This window comes from Ruditapes philippinarum, unplaced genomic scaffold, assembly GCF_026571515.1.
Source record: "Ruditapes philippinarum isolate M1 unplaced genomic scaffold, ASM2657151v2 ctg12161_1_1_1_1, whole genome shotgun sequence".
In the NCBI taxonomy this organism is placed as follows: domain Eukaryota; kingdom Metazoa; phylum Mollusca; class Bivalvia; order Venerida; family Veneridae; genus Ruditapes; species Ruditapes philippinarum.
Window position 1 is genome coordinate 5,001 of NW_026864106.1, and position 22,248 is coordinate 27,248.

A 22,248-nucleotide genomic window follows, 5' to 3' on the forward strand; every position below is an offset into this window, starting at 1 on the left:
CTGATCACAGGTCTATAGCCAGGTCAGACAAGACTCTCTAGGATGATCACTAGTCTATAGCCAGACCAGATTAGACTCTAGGCTAATTACAGGTCATTAGCTAGGTCAAACCAGACTCTCTAGGCTGATCACAGGTCCATAGCCAGGTCAAAGCAGACTATAGGTTGATTGCAGGTCTATAGCCAGGTCAGATTAGACTCTCTAGGCTGATCACAGGTCCATAGCCAGGTCAGACCGGACTCTCTAGGTTGATCACAGGTCATTAGCCAGGTCAGACCGGACTCTCTAGGCTGATCACAGGTCCATAGCCAGGTCAGATCAGACTCTCTAGGTTGATCACAGGTCTATAGCCAGGTCAGACTAGACTCTAGACTGATCACAGGTCATTAGCCAGGTCAGACCAGACTCTTTTGGCTGATCACAGGTCTATAGCCAGGTCAGACAAGACTCTCTAGGATGATCACTAGTCTATAGCCAGACCAGATTAGACTCTAGGCTAATTACAGGTCTATAGCAAGGTCAAACCAGACTTCTATCACTTGTGGTTTTTAAGAAGTTTTTTTTTTAATCTTACTATATACATACATGTGTAAGAAAAACACATGACCCCGAGTCGGGGCTAATATAGACCCAAGGGTTATATTTTGAGACAACTTGGTAGAGGTCCATAAGACAATGCCTTGTGCAAAATATCTATGCTCTTGGTTTTCTGGTTTTAGAGCGTGTCACGTTTATCTGTTACGAGCACAGTCAGTTTTTAGTTAAAAACTGGTTACAATATTTAATAACTGGTAACCGAGGTTAGTATTAGACAGAGCCAAGAAAGTTTTAAATTGATTCTAAACCATACCGTAATATTTATAACAGGATATTACATTTTGTTTGTGTTGTAATTGTACTCAACAATATATTTTTTACAATTACATATCTGTTCGCGAACAGTATGGCCCTACCAAAAAAAGGTTAAACCATAATTAGATATGTATTGTACTCAATTTCAGTACTATAAAATACGACCAAAATGTCATAACTTGTCATTAACAAAGTTTATGTTCAAATCTAAGAATTTTATTAGTACAGTTGTTTAAATGTTTTACACAGTTTTTAGGTCGCCGTTTGAACAGTTATCTTTAAAGCTGACCGTGACGCCCCTATTCTAGAGAATAAAGTTTTTAAAGTTTCTTCCCATTAGTTCTTTTGGTAGCCTTGGCAACAAATTTCTGCATGGAATCAATTTCTTTGAATATTTTTGGAAGTCCTTTACCCAAGGAACAATCCTGGCAAGTTTAGATGAAATCAGAAAGCCGAATATTGGCCCCATTCCCCATCAAAATTATGGGTTTTTTTCCCAATCCAAAAAGAAAAAATACCCAAACTAGAAGTAAGCCAAGTATCACATTTTCAATTTAAATAAAACAGGATTTATAATTTATATCAGTTTTACATTTGCAGTATTTCTTCCAGAGCGTGTTTTTGCGTTTTTGACACATTTTTTATGGCCTTGACGCAATGAAATTCAATAAGTGCGTTTCCTGTCACGCAGTAATTTATTCTCCATCACACACACAGTAAATATCAAATTATGACAGTTTCAAATCCAGGGCAAACTGTTTTACAAATTAAAATACAAATCATGCACTGCTTTTATTTTTACAATTTCATACCTTTGTCCGTTAATCAGACAAAATACCCTTTCATGCACCACATGAGGACAACATAATTATATCCAATATTTGTCCTCTTTTCTATAAATCAATTATCTAATTTTCAAAACAAAATCGTATACACATTTCATTCAATGGAGGAATAAAAGATATATATAACCATTACACATTTTACCTGTATACAGTACAGCTAGTGACATAGTGTATACTACCAAATATGGAAAGGATGATGCAACTGTGTAAACAATTGACTCGCTGATTAAAAGTAAAGTTGTAATGTACACATATATTACAGTGGCTTGTGAATGGAGCTAATTGGGGGTAATTCAATTCATTAAAGAATTTTTTTCTGTTTATAGAGATTGTTCAAATTATTTTTATGCTACATTTTCTTTTCTATTTACCTATTAATTTTTCAATGGCTGAATGAACTATATTGAGGGAAGAGGCTGATAAAATAGTGGTTCCTGTTATCCTATGTTTTTCTTGGTTTATAAATTAAATGGTTGAGAATGACACTCTAAAATTTCAATTGACAGGGGGTCAGGAATAACTCCCCCCCCCCCCCAAAAAAAAAAATTAGGGCTGGAAGAAAAACTGCATTTGTACACATTTTAGCCTGTCCTTGTATTTTTGATATGACAGAAAAAGCTGAACAGTTTAAGTAAGATTTATTTAGATTTATTTTAACAATTGTAACACCTTGAATGCTAGCATATTTTCCCAAATTGGCAAATTTCACGATAACTTTTTTCCCAAATTGGAAAATTTTACAACACAAATTTCCCAAATTTGCCATGTGGCGTTTTCCCAAAATAGAGGAAAAAGGCCCCTCTTGGCCATTTGATAAAAAGTGCAGGACTTTTTGGCTTGTTTAGTTTACTTCATTCAGCAATGTTTGCATATGACAGTAACAATATAAATTTGAGATTTCTATAACAATTTGATGCCTGACTGATCAAGAGGTAAAACAATAAAAGAGCAGATTAACGCTTAAACCTGTGCATGCTTTTCACACCTTCTGCACTTTCAGTGTCCTAATTACAATTGTTTATTGTATTTGACTGTCAAAATGATCAAGCGTTATAGTGATAGGTTTGGTTTTGGACCAAACAGGTTATTTTTATTTCAAAGACATAGACTGCTTGGGCTAAATGCACTGAAGTAAAGGGTGATTAAACTGAAAAATACATGTGGAAACCATCTTCCAATCTGTAAGTTAAACCACAAGTTCTACAAATTTATTGAACTCCTCTTGTAAACTGGTCTCCACAATATAAGCTGCTGAATGTTCGATTTCTCGGATCTTAGAACACCTCTTGCAAGCAACATAGATTTTCCAATTTAAAGAAAGATGATTCCATTATACAAATTCAACAGAGTAAAAAATAAATAATTTTCTTTTTCAAACATTTGCTAGACAATATCATTTATGATAGTAACATTATTCTTACAATCTATCCCTCGAAACTTCAGCTTCTGCACCATAGTCACTATAAGCTGGTACAGAGGTTTGATCATCATTTTCCAATTGCTCCAGGTTGCCTGCTGCACCTTCTGTACTCTCATACATGTGAACTAACGACTTGAGCTGAGACAGTCTGTCCTTTACTTCATTCAACTTTCTATTTGTAAAAAAAATAAAAAAAATTAATAGAAAAGTGACAAATGCCTCCGAAGGATTCTAGTTATAAACCACCTATTACATGTTAAGTGTGGTGGTAAATATTGACAAAGTTCGAACCCCAGCAGTGACCTTTAAGTTAGACAAAGAAACCTGGGTCTTATTCACAAATCATTGTCCATCTATGGTAACTTTATATTTTTAAATAAATATTGAAACTTTCATGTATATGGAAGTTACAGAGCGGACACAACAACCACCATTTATATGTATATAACATAAATATTGAAAAAGTTTAAACCCCAGCAGTGACCTTGAACTAAGGCATAGGAAAATGGGTCTTAAGGGCAACACATCATACATTTATGATAATTTCATATGTGAAATGAAAAATAATATTATAATCCTTCTATATTTATATAACATAAAAAATGAAAAAGTTTGAACGCCCAGAGTGACCTTGAACTTAGTGGTAGAAACCCCGAGTCTTGCTCGCCACACACCAGATATCTATGGTTATTTCATATATGAAAGAAAAATTACAATCCTTTCATGTATACCGAAGTTTCAGAGCGGACACAACCACCACCTTCTATATTTTCATAACATAAAAAATGACGAAGTTTGAACACCCACAGTGACCTTGACCTTAGTCGTAATAACCCGAGTCCTGTTCACGACACACCTTACATCTATGGTGATTTCATATATATAAGAAAAATTAAAATCCTTTCATGCATACCCAAGTTTCAGAGCAGACACAACCACCACCATCTATATTTAAATAATATAAAAAATGGCAGTTTGAACCTCAACAGTGACCTTGACCTTAGTGGTGGAAACCCGAGTCTTGTTCGCAACACACCATACATCTATTGTTATTTCATATATGAAAGAAAAATTAAAACCCTTTCATGCATACTGAAGTTTCAGAGCGGACAGGACCACCACCATCTATATTTATATAATATAAAAAATGACAAAGTTTGAATCTCCATAGTGGCCTTGACCTTAGTGATAGAAACCCAAGTCTTGTTTGCGACACACCATACATCTATGGTAATTTCATATGTAAAAGAAAATTAAAATCCTTCCATGCATACTGAAGTTTTAGAGCGGACACCACCTTCTATATTTAAATAACATAAAAAATGACAAAGTTTGAACCCCTACAGTGACCTTGACCTTAGTCGTAGGAACCAGAATCTTGTTCGCGACACACCATACATCTATGGTAATTTCATATGTAAAAGAAAACTAAAATCCTTCCATGCATACTGAAGTTTTAGAGCGGACACCACCTTCTATATTTAAATAACATAAACAAGAGCGATCAGTAATCACATGTGTCGCCTCATGATGGCCAATTTCATGTTGGGACAAAGTTTGTGACAGACGGACAGACAGACGGACAGTGCACAACTAGACTTGGTACTGATCATTCCTGTAAAGTTTGAATAAAATTGCACCAATAGTTTATGAGGAGTAGTCCGGACAAGCTTTTGCGTATCTGGCAACACACAGAAAAAACACCTTTTTATCAAAGGGCCATAACTCGGCCAAAAATCATTCAACCGGAAAACCCGTGCAATATGCGCAAGGACTTGACCTACAGATCAATCCTGTAAAGTTTCATTGAAATTGCTTTAGTGGTATAAGAGAAGTAGTCCGGATAAAAATTATTAAAGGGCCATAACTCTGATAAAAATCATTGAACCGGAAAATGCTGATAATATGCACAACAAGACTTGGAACTGATCATTCCTGTAAAGTTTGGATAAAATTGCACCAGTAGTTTATGAGATGTAGTCCAGACAAGCTTTTGTGTATCTGGCAACACACAGAAAAAACACCTTTTTATCAAAGGGCCATAACTTGGCCAAAAATCATTCAACCGAAAAACCCTTGCAATATGCGCAAGGACTTGAGCTACAGATCAATCCTGTAAAGTTTCATTGAAATTGCTTAAGTGGTATAAGAGAAGTAGTCCGAACAAACTTTAAAATTAAAAATTATTAAAGGGCCATAACTCTGCCAAAAATCATTGAACCGGAAAATGCTGACAATATGCACAACTAGACTTGGTACTGATCATTCCTGTAAAGTTTGGATGAAGTTTTGTGACGGACAGACAGACGGACAGACAGACGAAGGAGAAGTGATCCCTATATGTCACCACTACTCCGTAGAGGCGACACAAAAATGACAAAGTTTGAACCCCTACAGTGACCTTGACCTTAGTCGTAGGAACCAGAGTCTTGTTCGCGACACACCATACATCTATGGTTATTTCATATATGAAAGAAAAATTAAAATCCTTCCATGCATACTGAAGTTACAGAGTGGACACGACCACCACTGTCTATATGTATAAAGCGGGACGGACTGACGGACGGTTCGATTTTAATATGCCACCCTTTGGGGGCATAAAAATATATTAAAACTTAAATAACACGAAAGCATTTTACGTAAAAATCAATAACTCTGTAAAAAGTCAAAAAAATTCAAATTAGGCATTTTTCTTTCAATATTCAAAGTACTCTACATAGTTCTGACTGTATTGTTCAATTTTTTTTTCATTCTCCTTTCCTAAAACAGAATGAGTTCTTTTTTATAACAAGGAACAATAAATATTTGTAACAATAATCTAACACAAAATATTTGTTACAATAACCTAACAGAAACTTAATAAAAGACATATAAACATACTGCATTTTCTGCCTAGCATCTATCATTTCCAGGACACCATTAGCAAGATTGTCTGTACCCTCGGACGAGGCTGCCACAGGATCCATCTCAGATGTTGGTGGAATCAGGGCTGTTCTCATACCTGCTTCTGATGAAGCTGTGAATAAGAGGTCCATAATATCTAGCACAATTTCTATACCAGACTAAAACTACAACAATTTTCCTAAAAGACATATTACACAAGAGCACGACATAGGCATGGCAATAAACACCCAAATACAAATTTGTTTGAAGCACAGAGTGATTATTTACCTCCATGCAAGTGTCACTGAATATATAAACTGACTGAAAATAACAATAATGTTGGTTTCTAAATGATAACTAGAAATGTGTCATCATGCCACGGATGCCCCCGCATGCAGCCAAAATTTCAAATGTTATAATATTAAGTTCCAAATTTGTTTGCGCAAATTATTTTTTTCATTCTAAGTTCAAAGCCCTTAAAACTTTTCATTGTTAACACAAACCATTTTTATACAATGTTCAAGGCACTGAAATTATTCAGTCTTAACCTTTTGAAAATAGCATATTGCATATTTGTAGCCAAAATAATGGCTTTATACATTTCCACAAAAGTATGAGTGCTGAAACTGAAAGTTCAAAATTTTTCCAACATTCAGGAAAGATAAGTTTGTCTAAAATCATTGAACCACGACCAAATTCAAACTTAAACTGCTTATTCCTAAGATGTATCTATATTATTTTCAAAGTGAAAGGGACATAACTCTGCCAAAAAATCATCGAACCATGACCAAATTCCAACTTGACCTGCGCATTCCTTTGACGTATCCATATGTCAAGTTTGAGTTGAATGTGTTGTACCATTGGGGAGATAATGAACAGAAACTGAAAATTTCATATTATTTTCAAAGTAAAAGGGGCATAACTCTGCTAAAAATCATCGAACCATGACCAAATTCGACCTTGACCTGCATTTTCTCATGACATATCCATATGTCAAGTTTGAGTTGAATGTGTTGTACCATTGGGGAGATAATGAACGGAAACTGAAAATTTCATATTATTTTCAAAGTGAAAGGGGCATAACTCTGCCAAAAAATCATCGAACCATGACCAAATTCCAACTTGACCTGCGCATTCCTTTGACGTATCCATATGTCAAGTTTGAGTTGAATGTGTTGTACCATTGGGGAGATAATGAACGGAAACTGAAAATTTCATATTATTTTCAAAGTAAAAGGGGCATAACTCTGCCAAAAATCATCGAACCATGACCAAATTCAACCTTGACCTGTATTTTCTCATGACATATCCATATGTCAAGTTTGAGTTGAATGTGTTGTACCGTTGGGGAGATAATGAACGGAAACTGAAAATTTCATATTATTTTCAAAGTGAAAGGGGCATAACTCTGCCAAAAATCATCAAACCATGACCAAATTTGAACTTGACCTGCGCATTCCTTTGACGTATCCATATGTAAAGTTTGAGTTGAATGTGTTGTACCATTGGGAGATAATGAACGGAAACTGAAAATTTCATATTATTTTCAAAGTAAAAAGGGGCATAAACTCTGCCAAAAAGCATCGAACCATGACCAAATTCAAACTTGACCTGTATTTTCTCATGACATATCCATATGTCAAGTTTGAGTTGAATGTGTTGTACAGTTGGGGAGATAATGAACGGAAACTGAAAATTTCATATTATTTTCAAAGTGAAAGGGGCATAACTCTGCCAAAAATCATCAAACCATGACCAAATTTAAACTTGACCTGCGTATTCCTTTGACGTATCCATATGTCAAGTTTGAGTTGAATGTGTTGTACCATTGGGGAGATAATGAACAGAAACAGAAAATTTCATATTATTTTCAAAGTAAAAGGGGCATAACTCTGCCAAAAATCATCGAACCATGACCAAATTCCAACTTGACCTGTATTTTCTCATGACATATCCATTTGTAAGTTTGAGTTGAATGTGTTGTACAGTTGGGGAGATAATGAACGGAATCTGAAAATTTCATATTATTTTCAAAGTAAAAGGGGCATAACTCTGCCAAAAATCATCGAACCATGACCAGTTTCGAACTTGACCTGTATTTTCTCATGACATATCTATATATCAATATGTCAAATTTGAGTTGAAAATGTTGTACCGTTGGGGAGATAATGAACGGAAACTGAAAATTTCATATTATTTTCAAAGTGAAAGGGACATAACTCTGCCAAAAAATCATCGAACCATGACCAAATTCCAACTTGACCTGCGCATTCCTTTGACGTATCCATATGTCAAGTTTGAGTTGAATGTGTTGTACCATTGGGGAGATAATGAACGGAAACTGAAAATTTCATATTATTTTCAAAGTAAAAGGGGCATAACTCTGCCAAAAATCATCGAACCATGACCAAATTCGACCTTGACCTGCATTTTCTCATGACATATCCATATGTCAAGTTTGAGTTGAATGTGTTGTACCATTGGGGAGATAATGAACGGAAACTGAAAATTTCATATTATTTTCAAAGTGAAAGGGGCATAACTCTGCCAAAAATCATCAAACCATGACCAAATTTGAACTTGACCTGCGCATTCCTTTGACGTATCCATATGTCAAGTTTGAGTTGAATGTGTTGTACCATTGGGGAGTTAATGAACGGAAACTGAAAATTTCATATTATTTTCAAAGTAAAAGGGGCATAACTCTGCCAAAAATCATCGAACCATGACCAAATTCAAACTTGACCTGTATTTTCTCATGACATATCCATATGTTAAGTTTGAGTTGAATGTGTTGTGCAGTTGGGGAGATAATGAACGGAAACTGAAAATTTCATATTATTTTCAAAGTGAAAGGGGCATAACTCTGCCAAAAATCATCAAACCATGACCAAATTTGAACTTGACCTGCGTATTCCTTTGACGTATCCATATGTCAAGTTTGAGTTGAATGTGTTGCACCATTGGGGAGATAATGAACAGAATCTGAAAATTTCATATTATTTTCAAAGTAAAAGGGGCATAACTCTGCCAAAAATCATCGAACCATGACGAAATTCGAACTTGACCTGTATTTTCTCATGACATATCCATATGTTAAGTTTGAGTTGAATGTGTTGTACAGTTGGGGAGATAATGAACGGAATCTGAAAATTTCATATTATTTTCAAAGTAAAAGGGGCATAACTCTGCCAAAAATCATCGAACCATGACCAATTTCGAACTTGACCTGTATTTTCTCATGACATATCAATATGTCAAATTTGAGTTCAATATGTGCAACGGTTATTAAGATAATGAACGGAAACTGATGATGACGGAAGGACGGAACAGGGTAACACTATATGCCCCTGCCATTATATGGCGGGGGCATAAAAATTCAAAGAATTCATACCAAAAATCAACAGCAGACAATGTTATGCCTAAAAATAATCAACAAGAAATATGTCCATAGGACACGGGTGCCCCAACACTACCCTGTTTTGTCAATCTACTGGCTCAAGGTCAAATATTTTTTGGGCTACACGGACACAAGATGAAAACTGGAAAGCTTTTACTAAGACAAAGGCAATTACTCTAAAAATACTGAATAAATCCACAAGCAGACCCCAAGGTGCTTAACTACACATGCTGACCAACTTTTAGAAAGTCAAATACTTTTTGAGCTATGCATGAACAAGTTGAAAATTGAAAATTTATACTAAGTCAAGGGCAATAACTTTAACAAATCTAAAAACAAATCCACAGTGATGTTGATCATCATTCCTGTAAAAATGGTTAATTCTAACTAAAGCACTCAAGGTACACATAACACAACATTCTGGAATGGTTCTTACAAATTTAAGGCAATACAAATACTGAATAAATCCACAATCAAATTGCCAGGTGCACACTTACACATGCTGATCAATATTACTGTAAAGTTTCATGACTATAGGTCATATATTTTTTGAGCTACGTGCCTTACAAGTTAAAAATTGCAAATTTTTACTAAGTCAAGGGTAACAACTCTACAAATACTAAATAAATTCACACACAAACACCCAGGTGCAAAAACTACACATGCTGACCAATATTCCTGTAAAGTTTCATGACTAGGTCAAACACTTTTTAAGCTTCATGCGATACAAAATGAGAATGGACGGACATAAGAATGGACAAGGGTAAATTTAAATGTAGGTTGGAAGAAAAGACTTTTAAGACATGTAAACTATATAAATCTGTGTACATGTAAATTGTGCAAGACCTACCCATCCCTCCACCAACCCTCTGGGCACAGGCATATTTTAATATCAGTGAAATGAACAAATGCATGGTTCTTCTCTGTAATGATACATGCCTAATAACTGAGACATTGTAGCTTTACAAAAGAATACATAAATGAAAATAATTCCATCTATGTGACCCCTTGGATAGGGCCAATATTGATCCCAGGAGCATGATTTATATCAATTTTCTGCCAAGTAGTTTCAATTTCCTTCCACTGGTTCAAAGATACAGACTGGACATGAAAACTCCTATTAAGTCTATGTAAATCAATTAATACTCGGGGCGGGGCCAATTTTGATCTTAGGAAGCGCAAACTGATGTTATGCACACCGTCTCAATATAAGTAATATTTCGGCCAAAAAGTTTTAATTTCTGTCTATTGTTTCAAAAGATACAGAGCGGATACAAAACTAAGTGTGACCTTAACCTAAGAAACGTCAAACCTGCGCTCTTCACATTGTCTCATTATGGTCAACATTTTTGCCAAGTAGATTAGTTTTCTTCCACTGGTTCAAAAAATACAAACCGGACACAAAACCTGCTAAGGGACGGACGGACAACCAGATGCATAACAATATACGCCAAAATCATTATGGGTGTATAACAAAGGAGCTGTGTAAAAAATTGATAATCTGCCACGAATATAAGATACATTTCAGGCTCCACTTTGCAAAATACCAAACTTTAAATCTACCTGAAATTTCAAAATCATTTGACTTAGGTATTGCAATCGATAACCAAAAGTATAATAAATTGATAATCAAAAGCATAACAAGAGGGCCATGATGGCCCTGAAATCGCTCACCTGTATATAGGCCACCGGAGCGGGGCCAATTTTAACCCAGGGGCTTTTATTTGAACAAACTTGGTAGACACCCATTTGAAGATGTATCATGATAAACATTTGAAGATGTATCATGATAAATATCTTAGCTCCAGCTCTAAGAAGATTTTTTAAGTTTTTACTATACTATATATAGGGAAACACAATGACACCCCCCACCCCCTCTGGGCAGGGCCAATTTTTTCCCAAGGGCTTTTATTTGAACAAACTTGGTAGTCACTCACTAGAAGATAGTTCATGCTTAATATCTTAGCTCTAACTCTTAGAGTTTTTTAAAAGAAGATTTTTTAAGTTTTTACTATATACATATAGGGAAAAACAATGAGCCCCTGGGGCGGGGCCAATTTTGATCCCAGGGTTTTTATTTGAACAAACTTGGTAGACACCCTTTAGAAGATGTTTCATGCTTAATATCTAAGCTCTAGCTATTTGGGCTTTTTAAATGAAGATATTATAAGTTTTTACTATATACATATAAGGAAAATCAATGATCCCCCCCAGGGCAGGGCCAATTTTAACCCAGGGGCCCTTATTTGAACAAAAATGGTAGACACCCACCAGAAGACGTTTCATGCTAAATATCTTAGCTCTAGCTCTAAGACTTTTTTAAAAGAAGATTTTTTTAAGTCTTTACTACATACATAAAGGAAAAAAAGCAATGACCCCCTGGGGCGGGGCCAATTTTGACCCCAGGGCTTTTATTTGAACAAACTTCGTAGACATCCACTAGAAGATGATTCATGCTTAATAGCTAAGCTCTAGCTATTTGGGCTTTTTAAAAGAAGATTTTTAAGTCTTTACTTTATACAAATAAGTAAAATCAATGCCCCCATGGGGCGGGGCCAATTTTGACCCCAGGGCATTTATTTGAACAAACTTGGTAAACACTGACTAGATGACATTTCATGCCAAATATTTAAGCTCTAGCTCTTTCGTTTTCTAAAAGAAGATATTTTAAGTTTTTTTCTTTTAGTTGCCATGGCAACCAGAGTTCTGCTTGGAATTAAACGCCAGACGGACCGACGCCGGACGAAAAGCGATCACAAAAGCTCACCATGTCACTTTGTGACAGGTGAGCTAATAAAAAGTAAAAGTGTAACAAGAGGGCCATGATGGCCCTGAGGTCGCTCACCTGTATATAACAGACTTGGTAGACACCCATAAGAAGATGTTTCATGCTAAACATCTAAGTTCTAGCTCATTGGGTTTTTTAAAAGTAGATTTTTTAAGTTTTTACTATACACATATAGTTAAAAACAATGACACCTCTGGGGCAGGGCCAGTTTTGACCCCCGGGCTTTTATTTGAACAAACTTTGTAGATATTTACTTAAAAATGTTTCATGTATAATATCTAAACTCAAGCTATTTGGGTTTTTTCAAAGAAGATTTTTAAGTTTTTGCTATACACATATAAAGAAAATCAATGACCCCCGGGGCGGGCCAGTTTTGACCCCAGGGCTTTTATTTGAACATACTTGGTAGACACCCATTAGAACATGTTTCATGCTAAATATCTTAGCTCTAGCTCTTTGAGTTCTTCAAAAGAAGATTTTTTAAGTTTTTACTATATGCATATCGGGAAAATCAATGACCCCCTGGGGCGGGGCCAATTTTGACCCCAGGGCTTTTATTTGAACAAACTTGGTAGACACTTATTAGAAGATGTTTCATGCTAAATATCTTAGCTCTAGCTCTTTGGGTTCTTTAAAGAAGATTTTTTAAGTTTTTACTATATGCATATAGGGAAAATCTATGACCCCCTGGGGCAGGGCCAATTTTGACCTCAGGGCTTTTATTTGAACAAACTTGGTAGACACTCATTAGAAGATGTTTCATGCTAAATATCTTAGCTCTAGCTCTTTGGGTTCTTTAAAAGAAGATTTTTTAAGTTTTTACTATATGCATATAGGGAAAATCTATGACCGCCTGGGGCAGGGCCAATTTTGACCTCAGGGCTTTTATTTGAACAAACTTGGTAGACACTCATTAGAAGATGTTTCATGCTAAATATCTTAGCTCTAGCTCTTTGGGTTCTTTAAAAGAAGATTTTTTAAGTTTTACAATATGCATATTGGGAAAATCAATGACCCCCTGGGGCGGGGCCAATTTTGACCCCAGGGCTTTTATTTGAACAAACTTGGTAGACATTCACTAGAAGATGTTTCATGCCAAATATCTAAGCTCTAGCTTTTACAGTTCTTTAAAAGAAGATTTTTTAAGTTTTTACTATATGCATATAGGGAAAATCAATGACCCCCCGGGCTGGGGCCAATTTTGACCCAAGGGCTTTTATTTGAACAAACTTGGTAGACACTCACTAGAAGATGTTTCATTACAAATATCTTAGCTCTAGCTCTTTGGGTTCTTTAAAAGAAGATTTTTTAAGTTTTTACTATATGCATATAGGGAAAATCAATGACCCCCCTGGGGCCAGGCCAATTTTGACCCTAGGGCTTTTATTTGAACAAACTTGGTAGACACTCATTAGAAGATGTTTCATGCCAAATATCTAAGCTCTAGCTCTTACGGTTCTTTAAAAGAAGATATTTAAAGATTTTTCTTTCGGTTGCCATGGCAACCAGAGTTCTGCATGAAATGGAATTCTTTGAACAATCTTGATAGAGCTTCATACAAAGAGTATTCCTGCCAAGTTTCATTAACATTGGCTTTGCGGTATCATAGAAGATGTCCTTAGAATATTTAAAATGTGGACGGACGACAGACGACGGACGCCATTTGGTTGGCCATCCTAAAAGCTCACCTGCACTTTGTGCAAGGTGAGCTAAAAATACAAAAGTTCATTTCATGTAAATGGTTAATTATGACATTTAACACATATAACAATGCATCACTGGCAAATGTGTTTTTTGTAAAAGAGAAGTACATTTCTATATTGAATATCATTACTCAAACTTCACACATAAACTTTATTTCCTGTTAATTTAAATTCTAAAATGGACAGCTTCTTCCATACTTTTTTTAACAGTTACATAGGCCTAACACTAGAAAGTCATCTCACCATTGTTCAGCAGAAAGGCCGGATTGTTTCTCAAGGTATGTAACTCTTGTAGCATAGAATCCATTCTTTTCTTCTTTCCCTGCAACTCTCTTAATTTGGTCTGCAGTTCATCACGATTCATTTGTGCTGTTGGCATTGGTAACATTGGATTAGAAAACTCCTCCTATATCAAGTTTAAGCAACATTCAATATTATATTTTTTCATCTTTTTTTTCACCAATTTTGTATTCATCAAATCATCAAACTACACCTGCATTTAGAAATGTTTATGTCTTTGTTCAAAAATGGTAGTTCAATCAGACAAATTTCATTTAAATTTACATATAAGAAATTTTGTACAATAATATCTTTACATAATTATGATAAATATTTCATGCATACATCTTTTTGAAGTGTATCTTTCAGTTTAACTATAAACCATGTTTCCATATCATGTGGTACAAAACATCTTTTTTATATTACAATCTGCATTTTAAACTTGAACTCAGATGAAAATATTTCTGTAAATATTTTATCTCTTCATCAATCTTAATAGGATATAGTGCATAATAATAAGAAATCTGGTCCTAACAGACATTCTAACCATTTTATGTTTTTAAATACTTGTGAATTTTCATGAAAAGCATACAAACTCTTAAACAATGTACATTAAAACATTATCATACTTGAATCAGTTTGTCCAATTTATCTTTCTTGCCCAGAAGGTCATTCAATCTTTCCTGAAGTTGGTCTTTACTCATTTCAGTTGGAGGAACCATATCTCTGACCAACTGGGCTTCTCTCTCATTTGTTGGTCTGTCAGCAAACTTTGGTGATGGGGGTCTAGGTGGAGGCTGGTTTTTAGGTCTGACATCTTTTGGACGATTGCTCTGCAAATTACGACCACTGGCAGCCTGAGCTTGTGTATTCTGATCCTGTAAATATGTCATATATCAAATTTCTTCGTAAAGTTCATATTGAACTTGTAGAATGGAAAAAATAAAAAATTTACCCTTCAAAATAATATCACTTGACTAACAACTGTACCTTGTCACGATAGATAAGTATTTCAAGTTTCAAATTGATTGTTGCCGTTCTGAACGGCAAAATATACAATTAGGTAAAAAGAATTGACCATAACTACCCATACACCGACTGCCCTAGATCAAAGAATTTAATACCACATAACACCAGAAATGTGTTGTAACACCACGATTGCCCCCACATACAGCCAAAATTTCAAATGGTATAATATTGAAATTTTCAACTATCATTAAGGGTTAAACAGTGATATTATTTTCCAATTTTCAAAACAACCTGTGGCTTTCTGAAGGGGAAAATATAGCGCGATAAATCAGAAAAAGGGAAAACCTAAAATCAAATTCCAACAACTGAAAATGGAATTTAACCACACAATTTAAAAAAAAAATATTTCAATTTAATTTGATATGCATGGTATATAGCAGGGGGTATCTATAGGGACAGCTTTCTGTCTTCTAGCTAACATAAGTCAGATGCTGTTAAGTCATGGTTTTGGTAAGGAAGAGCACGAGACATTTTAGGGGAAAATATGAGCATTTTTAGGGGAAAATACACCTATTTAGGACTAGGGGAAACAGCCTTTATTCGGCTGTAAAATTCAGTGAAAAAAATCACTGTTAAATCACAGGTCATTTTTTTGTTGTTTTTTTTTTCTCCTTCTTTTTCTATCTCATTCTTCTTTCTATCTGAACTTATCAAACTATTATCATTACTAGTCTTATTTTGCTTTTCTTTAAATAATTGATATATCTTATATTTATTTATTCATTTTCGATGCAAGTTGTAACACATCAGCCTTCTAAGTCAACAAGCGACAATTTATTTCGTCTTATTTAGCACATATATTTATTGTACATTGGGAAAAGACTTCAATAAGCATTAGATTGCTTCCAGTCTAATCCTTTTCTTGTTTTGATTGTAAATATCATGTATGTAAATATGCTTATGTGAGAAAGAATAAAATATGTTTAAACCAATATTGAAATCCAAATTTGTTTGCACAAACTATATTTTCATTCTAAGTTCAAGGCCTTTAAACTATTCAATGTTAACACAAATCATTTTTATACAAAGTTCAGGGCCCTGAAACTATTCAGTGCCTTTTGCAAAATGCATATTTGTAACCAAGATAATGATAAGAAATTGTGAATTTTAAAATCTTTTCCAAGTTCAAGGGGGATAACTGTCAAAAGCATCCAACCATGACCAAATTAGAACTTGCTTTATATTTTCTGGTAAAATACCAGCACATGCAATACCAACCTCGGATATACATTCCTACAAAATTTAGAGCAGAAACTAAAAAATTCTTATTTTTTCTAAGTTCAAGAAGTTTAACTCCAAAACCAAATTCAAACTTGACATGTATTATCTGGTTAATTAAATACCTGAACGTGCGATTTCAACCTTAAAAATACTTTTCCACAAAAGTAAGAGTGCGGAAACTGAAAATTTCAATTTTTTTTTCAATGTTCAAGAGGGATAACTTTGTACAAAATCATTGAACCATGACCAAATTCAAACTTGACCTGCTTATTCCTATGATTTATCTTTATGTCCAATTTGAGTTGAATGTGTACAACTGTTGGGAAGATAATGAACGAAAAATAATTTTTTTTTTCAAAGTTCAAGCTGTATAACTATCAAAAATCATCAAACCATGGCCAAATTTGAACTTGACCTGCATATTCCTTAACATATTCATATGGCAAATTTGAGTTGAATGTGTACAACTGCTGGGAAGATAATGAACCAAAACTGAAAATTTCTTCAAGGGGCATAACTCATCAATCAAGTCATCGGACCATGATCAAATTCGAACTTGACCTGCATATTCCTATGATGTATCCATGTCAAATTTGAACTGAATGTGAATGATGATGGCGGGGGCATTAAATGGAAGACAAAAGACCTCAAAAAGAGGCACCTAAAGGGCATGCTATATTCCATATTTTATCAGGTTACCTGTATCTAGAATTGAATTACTATCTTCATGTACAAAGCTCAAAACCAGTTTCAAACAGACAGGGCTGGCAAAATCTGATTTTGACTTACTTGTCTGTTTTTATCTGAAGCATTTCTTAACTTGTCCGTATGATATTCACATAGTTTATTCTTGAAAATTTCCACTTGTCCGTAAAAGCTGTGAGACAAAGTAAACAATACAAACAATTGCTTTTATCGGCCATGAACAGACAAGCTAAAAACCTTGACACCGAAAAATTCAACACATAATAAGACTCTCATTTTACTTCAACATATACAGCAAGTAAGCAGATAAAAGTTCTACAGCACATTAACACTCACCAGAAACAACTGTTTTTCAGTGTTGGAATGTCAGTATTTTCTAATATCAAATTTGAGCATAGAATATGTTTAAACAATAATTTGAAGAAATGCTATTACCTGGAGCATTTAAGCTTTAGCTTAAACGAGGCTAATCAAATTAATATGAGCAAACTTTATAAAAGACTACATAAGAATGCTACAAATTGTAGTTTGGTGATCAATTATTTCAGGAGGAAATGATGTTTGAAGGTTTTTTCTATTTTTAGCTTAAGTGGCCCCTATGAGCAAACTTGATAAAAGACTACCCAAGAATGCTACAGACAAAGTTTGGTGATCATCCATCAATTAGTTCTCTAGAAATAGACATTTAACAGTATTTCTATTTTTAATTTTAGCGGCCCGTAAAAGGGGATTATCAAATTAATATGAGCAAACTGGATAAAAGACTACCCAATAATGCTACAGACAAAGTTTGGTGATCATCCATCAATTAGTCCTGTAGAAGAAGAGGTTTTAAGGTTTTTCTATTTTTAGCTTAAGCGGCCCCTAAAAGGGGCCAATCAAATTAATATTAGCAAACCTGATAAAAGACTTCACAATAATGCTACAGAGAAAGTTTGGTGATCATCCATTAATTAGTTCTGTAGCAATAGACATTTAAAGGTTTTTTCTATTTTTAGCTTTTGCGGCCTCAAAAAGGGGCCAATCAAAATAATATGAGCAAACTTGATAAAAGACTACCAAACAATGTTACAGACAAAGTTTGGTGATCATCCATCCAATAGTTCTGTAGAAATAGACATTTAATGGTATTTCTATTTTTAGCTTAAGCGGCTCCTAAAAGGGGCCAATCAAACTAATATGAGCAAACTTGATAAAAGACTACCAAACAATGCTACAGACAAAGTTTGGTGATCATCCATCCAATAGTTCTGTAGAAATAGACATTTAATGGTATTTCTATTTTTAGCTTAAGGGCCAATCAAACTAATATGAGCAAACTTGATAAAACACTACCCGAGAATGCTACAGACAAAGTTTGGTGATCATCCATTAATTAGTTCTGTAGGAGAAGATGTTTAAAGGTTTTTCTATTTTTAGCCCTAGAGACCCCTAAAAGGGGCCAATCAAAATAATATTAGCAAGTTTGATAACAGACTACCCAAGAATGCTACAGACAAAGTTTGGTGATCATCCATCTATTAGTTCTCTAGAAATAGACATTTAACAGTATTTCTATTTTTAGCTTAAGCGACCCCTAAAAGGGGCCAATTAAATTAATATGAGCAAACTTGATAAAACACTACCTGAAAATGTTACAAAGTTTGGTGATCATCCATTAACTAGTTCTGTAGGAGAAGATGTTTAAAGGTTTTTCTATTTTTAGCCCTAGAGACCCCTAAAAGGGGCCAATCAAATTCATATGAGCAAACTTGATAAAAGACTACCCAAGAATGCTACAGACAAAGTTTGGTGATCATCCATTAATTAGTTCTGTAGAAGAAGATGTTTAAAGGTTTTTCTATTTTTAGCCCTAGAGACCCCTAAAAGGGGCCAATCAAATTAATATGAGCAAACTTGATAAAAGAATGCTACAGACAAAGTTTGGTGATCATCCATCCATTAGTTCTGTAGAAGATGTTTAAAGGTTTTTCTATTTTTAGCTGTGCTGACCCCTAAAAGGGGCCAATTGAAATGACAGGAGCAAATTTAAGTGTGACTGTCACAAGGATGCTACAGACCAAATTTGAAGTAAATCTGCTTAGTAGTTTCAGAGAAGAAGACGATTGTTGACGCATGATGACGGACGCCGGAGCATCCCCCTTTGATACCAATAGCTCTCCCTGAGCCTTCGGCTCTGGTTAGCTCAAAATGCCAGAACTTTAAAAGTTGATCACCACAGCAACATTTTCATAAAATTTTATAAATTAACCAAGTGGTGGAAAGAACAGTGTCATCAAACCGAAGTGATCACAATAACTCACTTTGAGTATTTGTACATTGGTCAACTAAAAACAAACCTGTGATTTCAGCTCATTCTTCAGATATTGTAACTGTTGCCTAATGTCAAGAAGTTCTGGATCTGCCTGTTGCTGTCTAGAGGCATTACTTCCTGTGGCACCACTGGACTTTGACAGGGATTCTACCCTGTTTGTCATGCTAACTGCAGCTTCCTCCAAAGCATTAGAAACAGAACGAGCTTAAATAGATACAGGTGCTAAATCATTGAAATGTTCTAAATAATGCCATTTGATTTTTAAAATCAATGTCCAGACAATTTAGTCTAACAAAAATCATGTTTCACAATGTTAAATGTTATTTTATACCATTTCAGGCTAAAAAAATTGTACATATTTTGTTTTTAATAAGTAAATCTCGAGCTAGAGTAATCTTTCTGATAGGGGGTGGCGCCAAAAAAAGTGATCACTTTGTTTAACAACAGTTCTCAAATGAAAACAAGTGTTTGGGGCCTGAATAGGACATTTTCTCTGGAAAAAAATAGGGCCAGGGGGGCATGATCAAAAATATGAGTGAATCCCCTCCTAGAACAGACACTGATACTATGGTGTATAGCCAATAAAAACTTTGTCATGATATAATACCTTCATTACTCTTCTGTCGTGTTGTTGCCAGTTTGGACTCAGCATCTTGTTGAAGCGCTAAAAGAGCAGCCTGTCTCCCTCTCAATGCTCTCATCTATATAAATATATCACAAGATTAACATTTCACCAGTGCTCTATATAAATATATCATTTGTGTTACAATCCATCAATAAATGATGAGTAAATGGTTCCTGTACATATTTTCTGTTTATCTCAACTTTGACCTCTCTATGTGACCTTGACTTTGGTAGCAGGGACCTGGATTATGCGCACAATACTTAGCCTCAAAATGTTGAACATTTGCGCCAAGTTACATTAAAATCCCTGATGAATGTAGAAGTTGGACCTTAACCTTTAATGTAGAGACCTGGTTCATACACGTGACACTGCTTCTCATAGTGGTGAACATTTCTATGAAGTTTCATTAGAATCCAACCATGCATGTAGGAGATATGCTCTGGACAAAATCTCTGTATTTTATCATCTTTAGTGACCTTGGTATTTCATATATTAACCTTAATTACATGTCTCCCGTCTGTAGTCATCATAATGACCATTAGTGTTTTAATCCCACAATAAATGACGACTATATGGTCCAAATACACATTTTCATATCTTTATTTGAACTTTGACCCCTATGTGTGACTTTGACCTTGGTTGCAGGGACTTGAATTTGGTATGTGACACCCTGCCTCACTATAGTGAACATTTGTGCCAAGTTTTATTTTAATCCCTCTATGCATGTAGAAGTTTTTTTCAGGGCAAGCTTTTTTCAATGTCCTCTAAGTGTGACCTTGACCTTTGACCTTAAAACCTGGTTCATGCACATGACACTGTTTCTCTTAGTTGTGAACATTTCTATGAAGTTTCATTAGAATCCCTAAATGCTTATAGGAGGTAAGCCCTGGACAAAATCTCTTATCTTTCATCATCTTTACTGACCTTGACCTTGTATATATTAACCTAAATTACATGGTTCACACCCATAGTCAAAATAATGACAATTTGTGTTTCAATCCCTCAATAAATGACGACTAAATGGTCCAAATACACATTTTCATATTTCTATCTGTGCATCAATAATATGAAAATGTATCACTGGTATAATATTATGAAGATTCTAACCTGTTCTTGTTGTTCAATAAGCTTCTGGAGGAGTTCTTGTTGCTGTCTCAAAGCGACCAGAGTCTCTGCTGCTTCACGGGGGTTGTTTACCCCAGCCATTGCAAGCTGAGTACATAAATAAATACAGTGAATAGTTAAAAGTTTGAATAATTTTTTCTTTGTTTGTGTGAACTTTACTTCATCATTTAAATGCTGTCGACAAAATTTATTTTCATATATTTGATAATCTTATCAAATCAGCCATGATTCCATTTTGAGAGTCCAAAAGATCTATATTTAATGTATATAGTAACCTATACGACTTGATTTCGAAATATCAATATGAAATGCATATTGTACTTTATATAGGCTCCATTTCATTTTCAGAGTCCAAAATATGTATTTCAAATGCATAATAGACAAAAATCACTCACAAATGATAGTTGTTTTCTCTGACAAACTGTTTTGATATATGAGAATGATACTAAATCAAAACCACTTAATACAAGCTTAAGAACTTTGGCACATTTCACTCATTATTAATTTTAATTTCATTAATTACCATTAATATGCATTTTGTTTGCATCTTAATTAAAGATGGTCGGTAAACAAAACAAACAAATCAATGAGTATATATCACCGGTCATTTTGTATAATTCAACCTTAATTGCCTTTATCACAAGGTGTTAAAAACACAAGACGCCGACTGTCACTAATTAGCTGGTCGATTCACAGCTTTTGAAATTTTTTTGTGTTTGACTGAAAAGGTGTCATTTTCACTATATTTCTATTGGAGGGACCGAACGTCTTGTTCGACAGTTCAAGCGATCAGTGTTTGAGACATTCAAGGTAGAACAATGTATGTTATATAGGGAATTTCCTGGGACTGGACGATGAGTTCGAACGAAGGGAGGTGTTCGAGCGAACTGAGTTCGAGCATACAAAGTTTAACTGTATTGTCAAATCATGTTCGAAACAGTTACAAATAACCTTTCATTTTCCCAATGTACTAAAACAAACAAAAGCAGTGAAGTTAAGAAAATAGCATAATTATGTCAAAATGTAATTAAGTGCATACTGAGCTTACTTGTGACCCTT

The 22,248-nt window shown here is 34.7% G+C and overlaps 1 protein-coding gene across 1 annotated transcript in view; it reads right to left on the reverse strand.

The window, feature by feature from the left end:
- The window catches only part of LOC132724441 (pericentriolar material 1 protein-like), a gene marked incomplete at both ends in the record, with an annotated part of 21,712 nt that extends 436 nt beyond the window's left edge, over nucleotides 1–21,276 (reverse strand). The window contains 7 exon segments of the mRNA XM_060709302.1: nucleotides 3,119–3,289; nucleotides 5,998–6,133; nucleotides 14,135–14,297; nucleotides 14,800–15,048; nucleotides 19,465–19,643; nucleotides 20,047–20,140; nucleotides 21,172–21,276. Coding sequence (XP_060565285.1) covers nucleotides 3,119–3,289; nucleotides 5,998–6,133; nucleotides 14,135–14,297; nucleotides 14,800–15,048; nucleotides 19,465–19,643; nucleotides 20,047–20,140; nucleotides 21,172–21,276 — 1,097 coding nt within the window.
- Nucleotides 21,277–22,248: the final 972 nt, after the last annotated feature.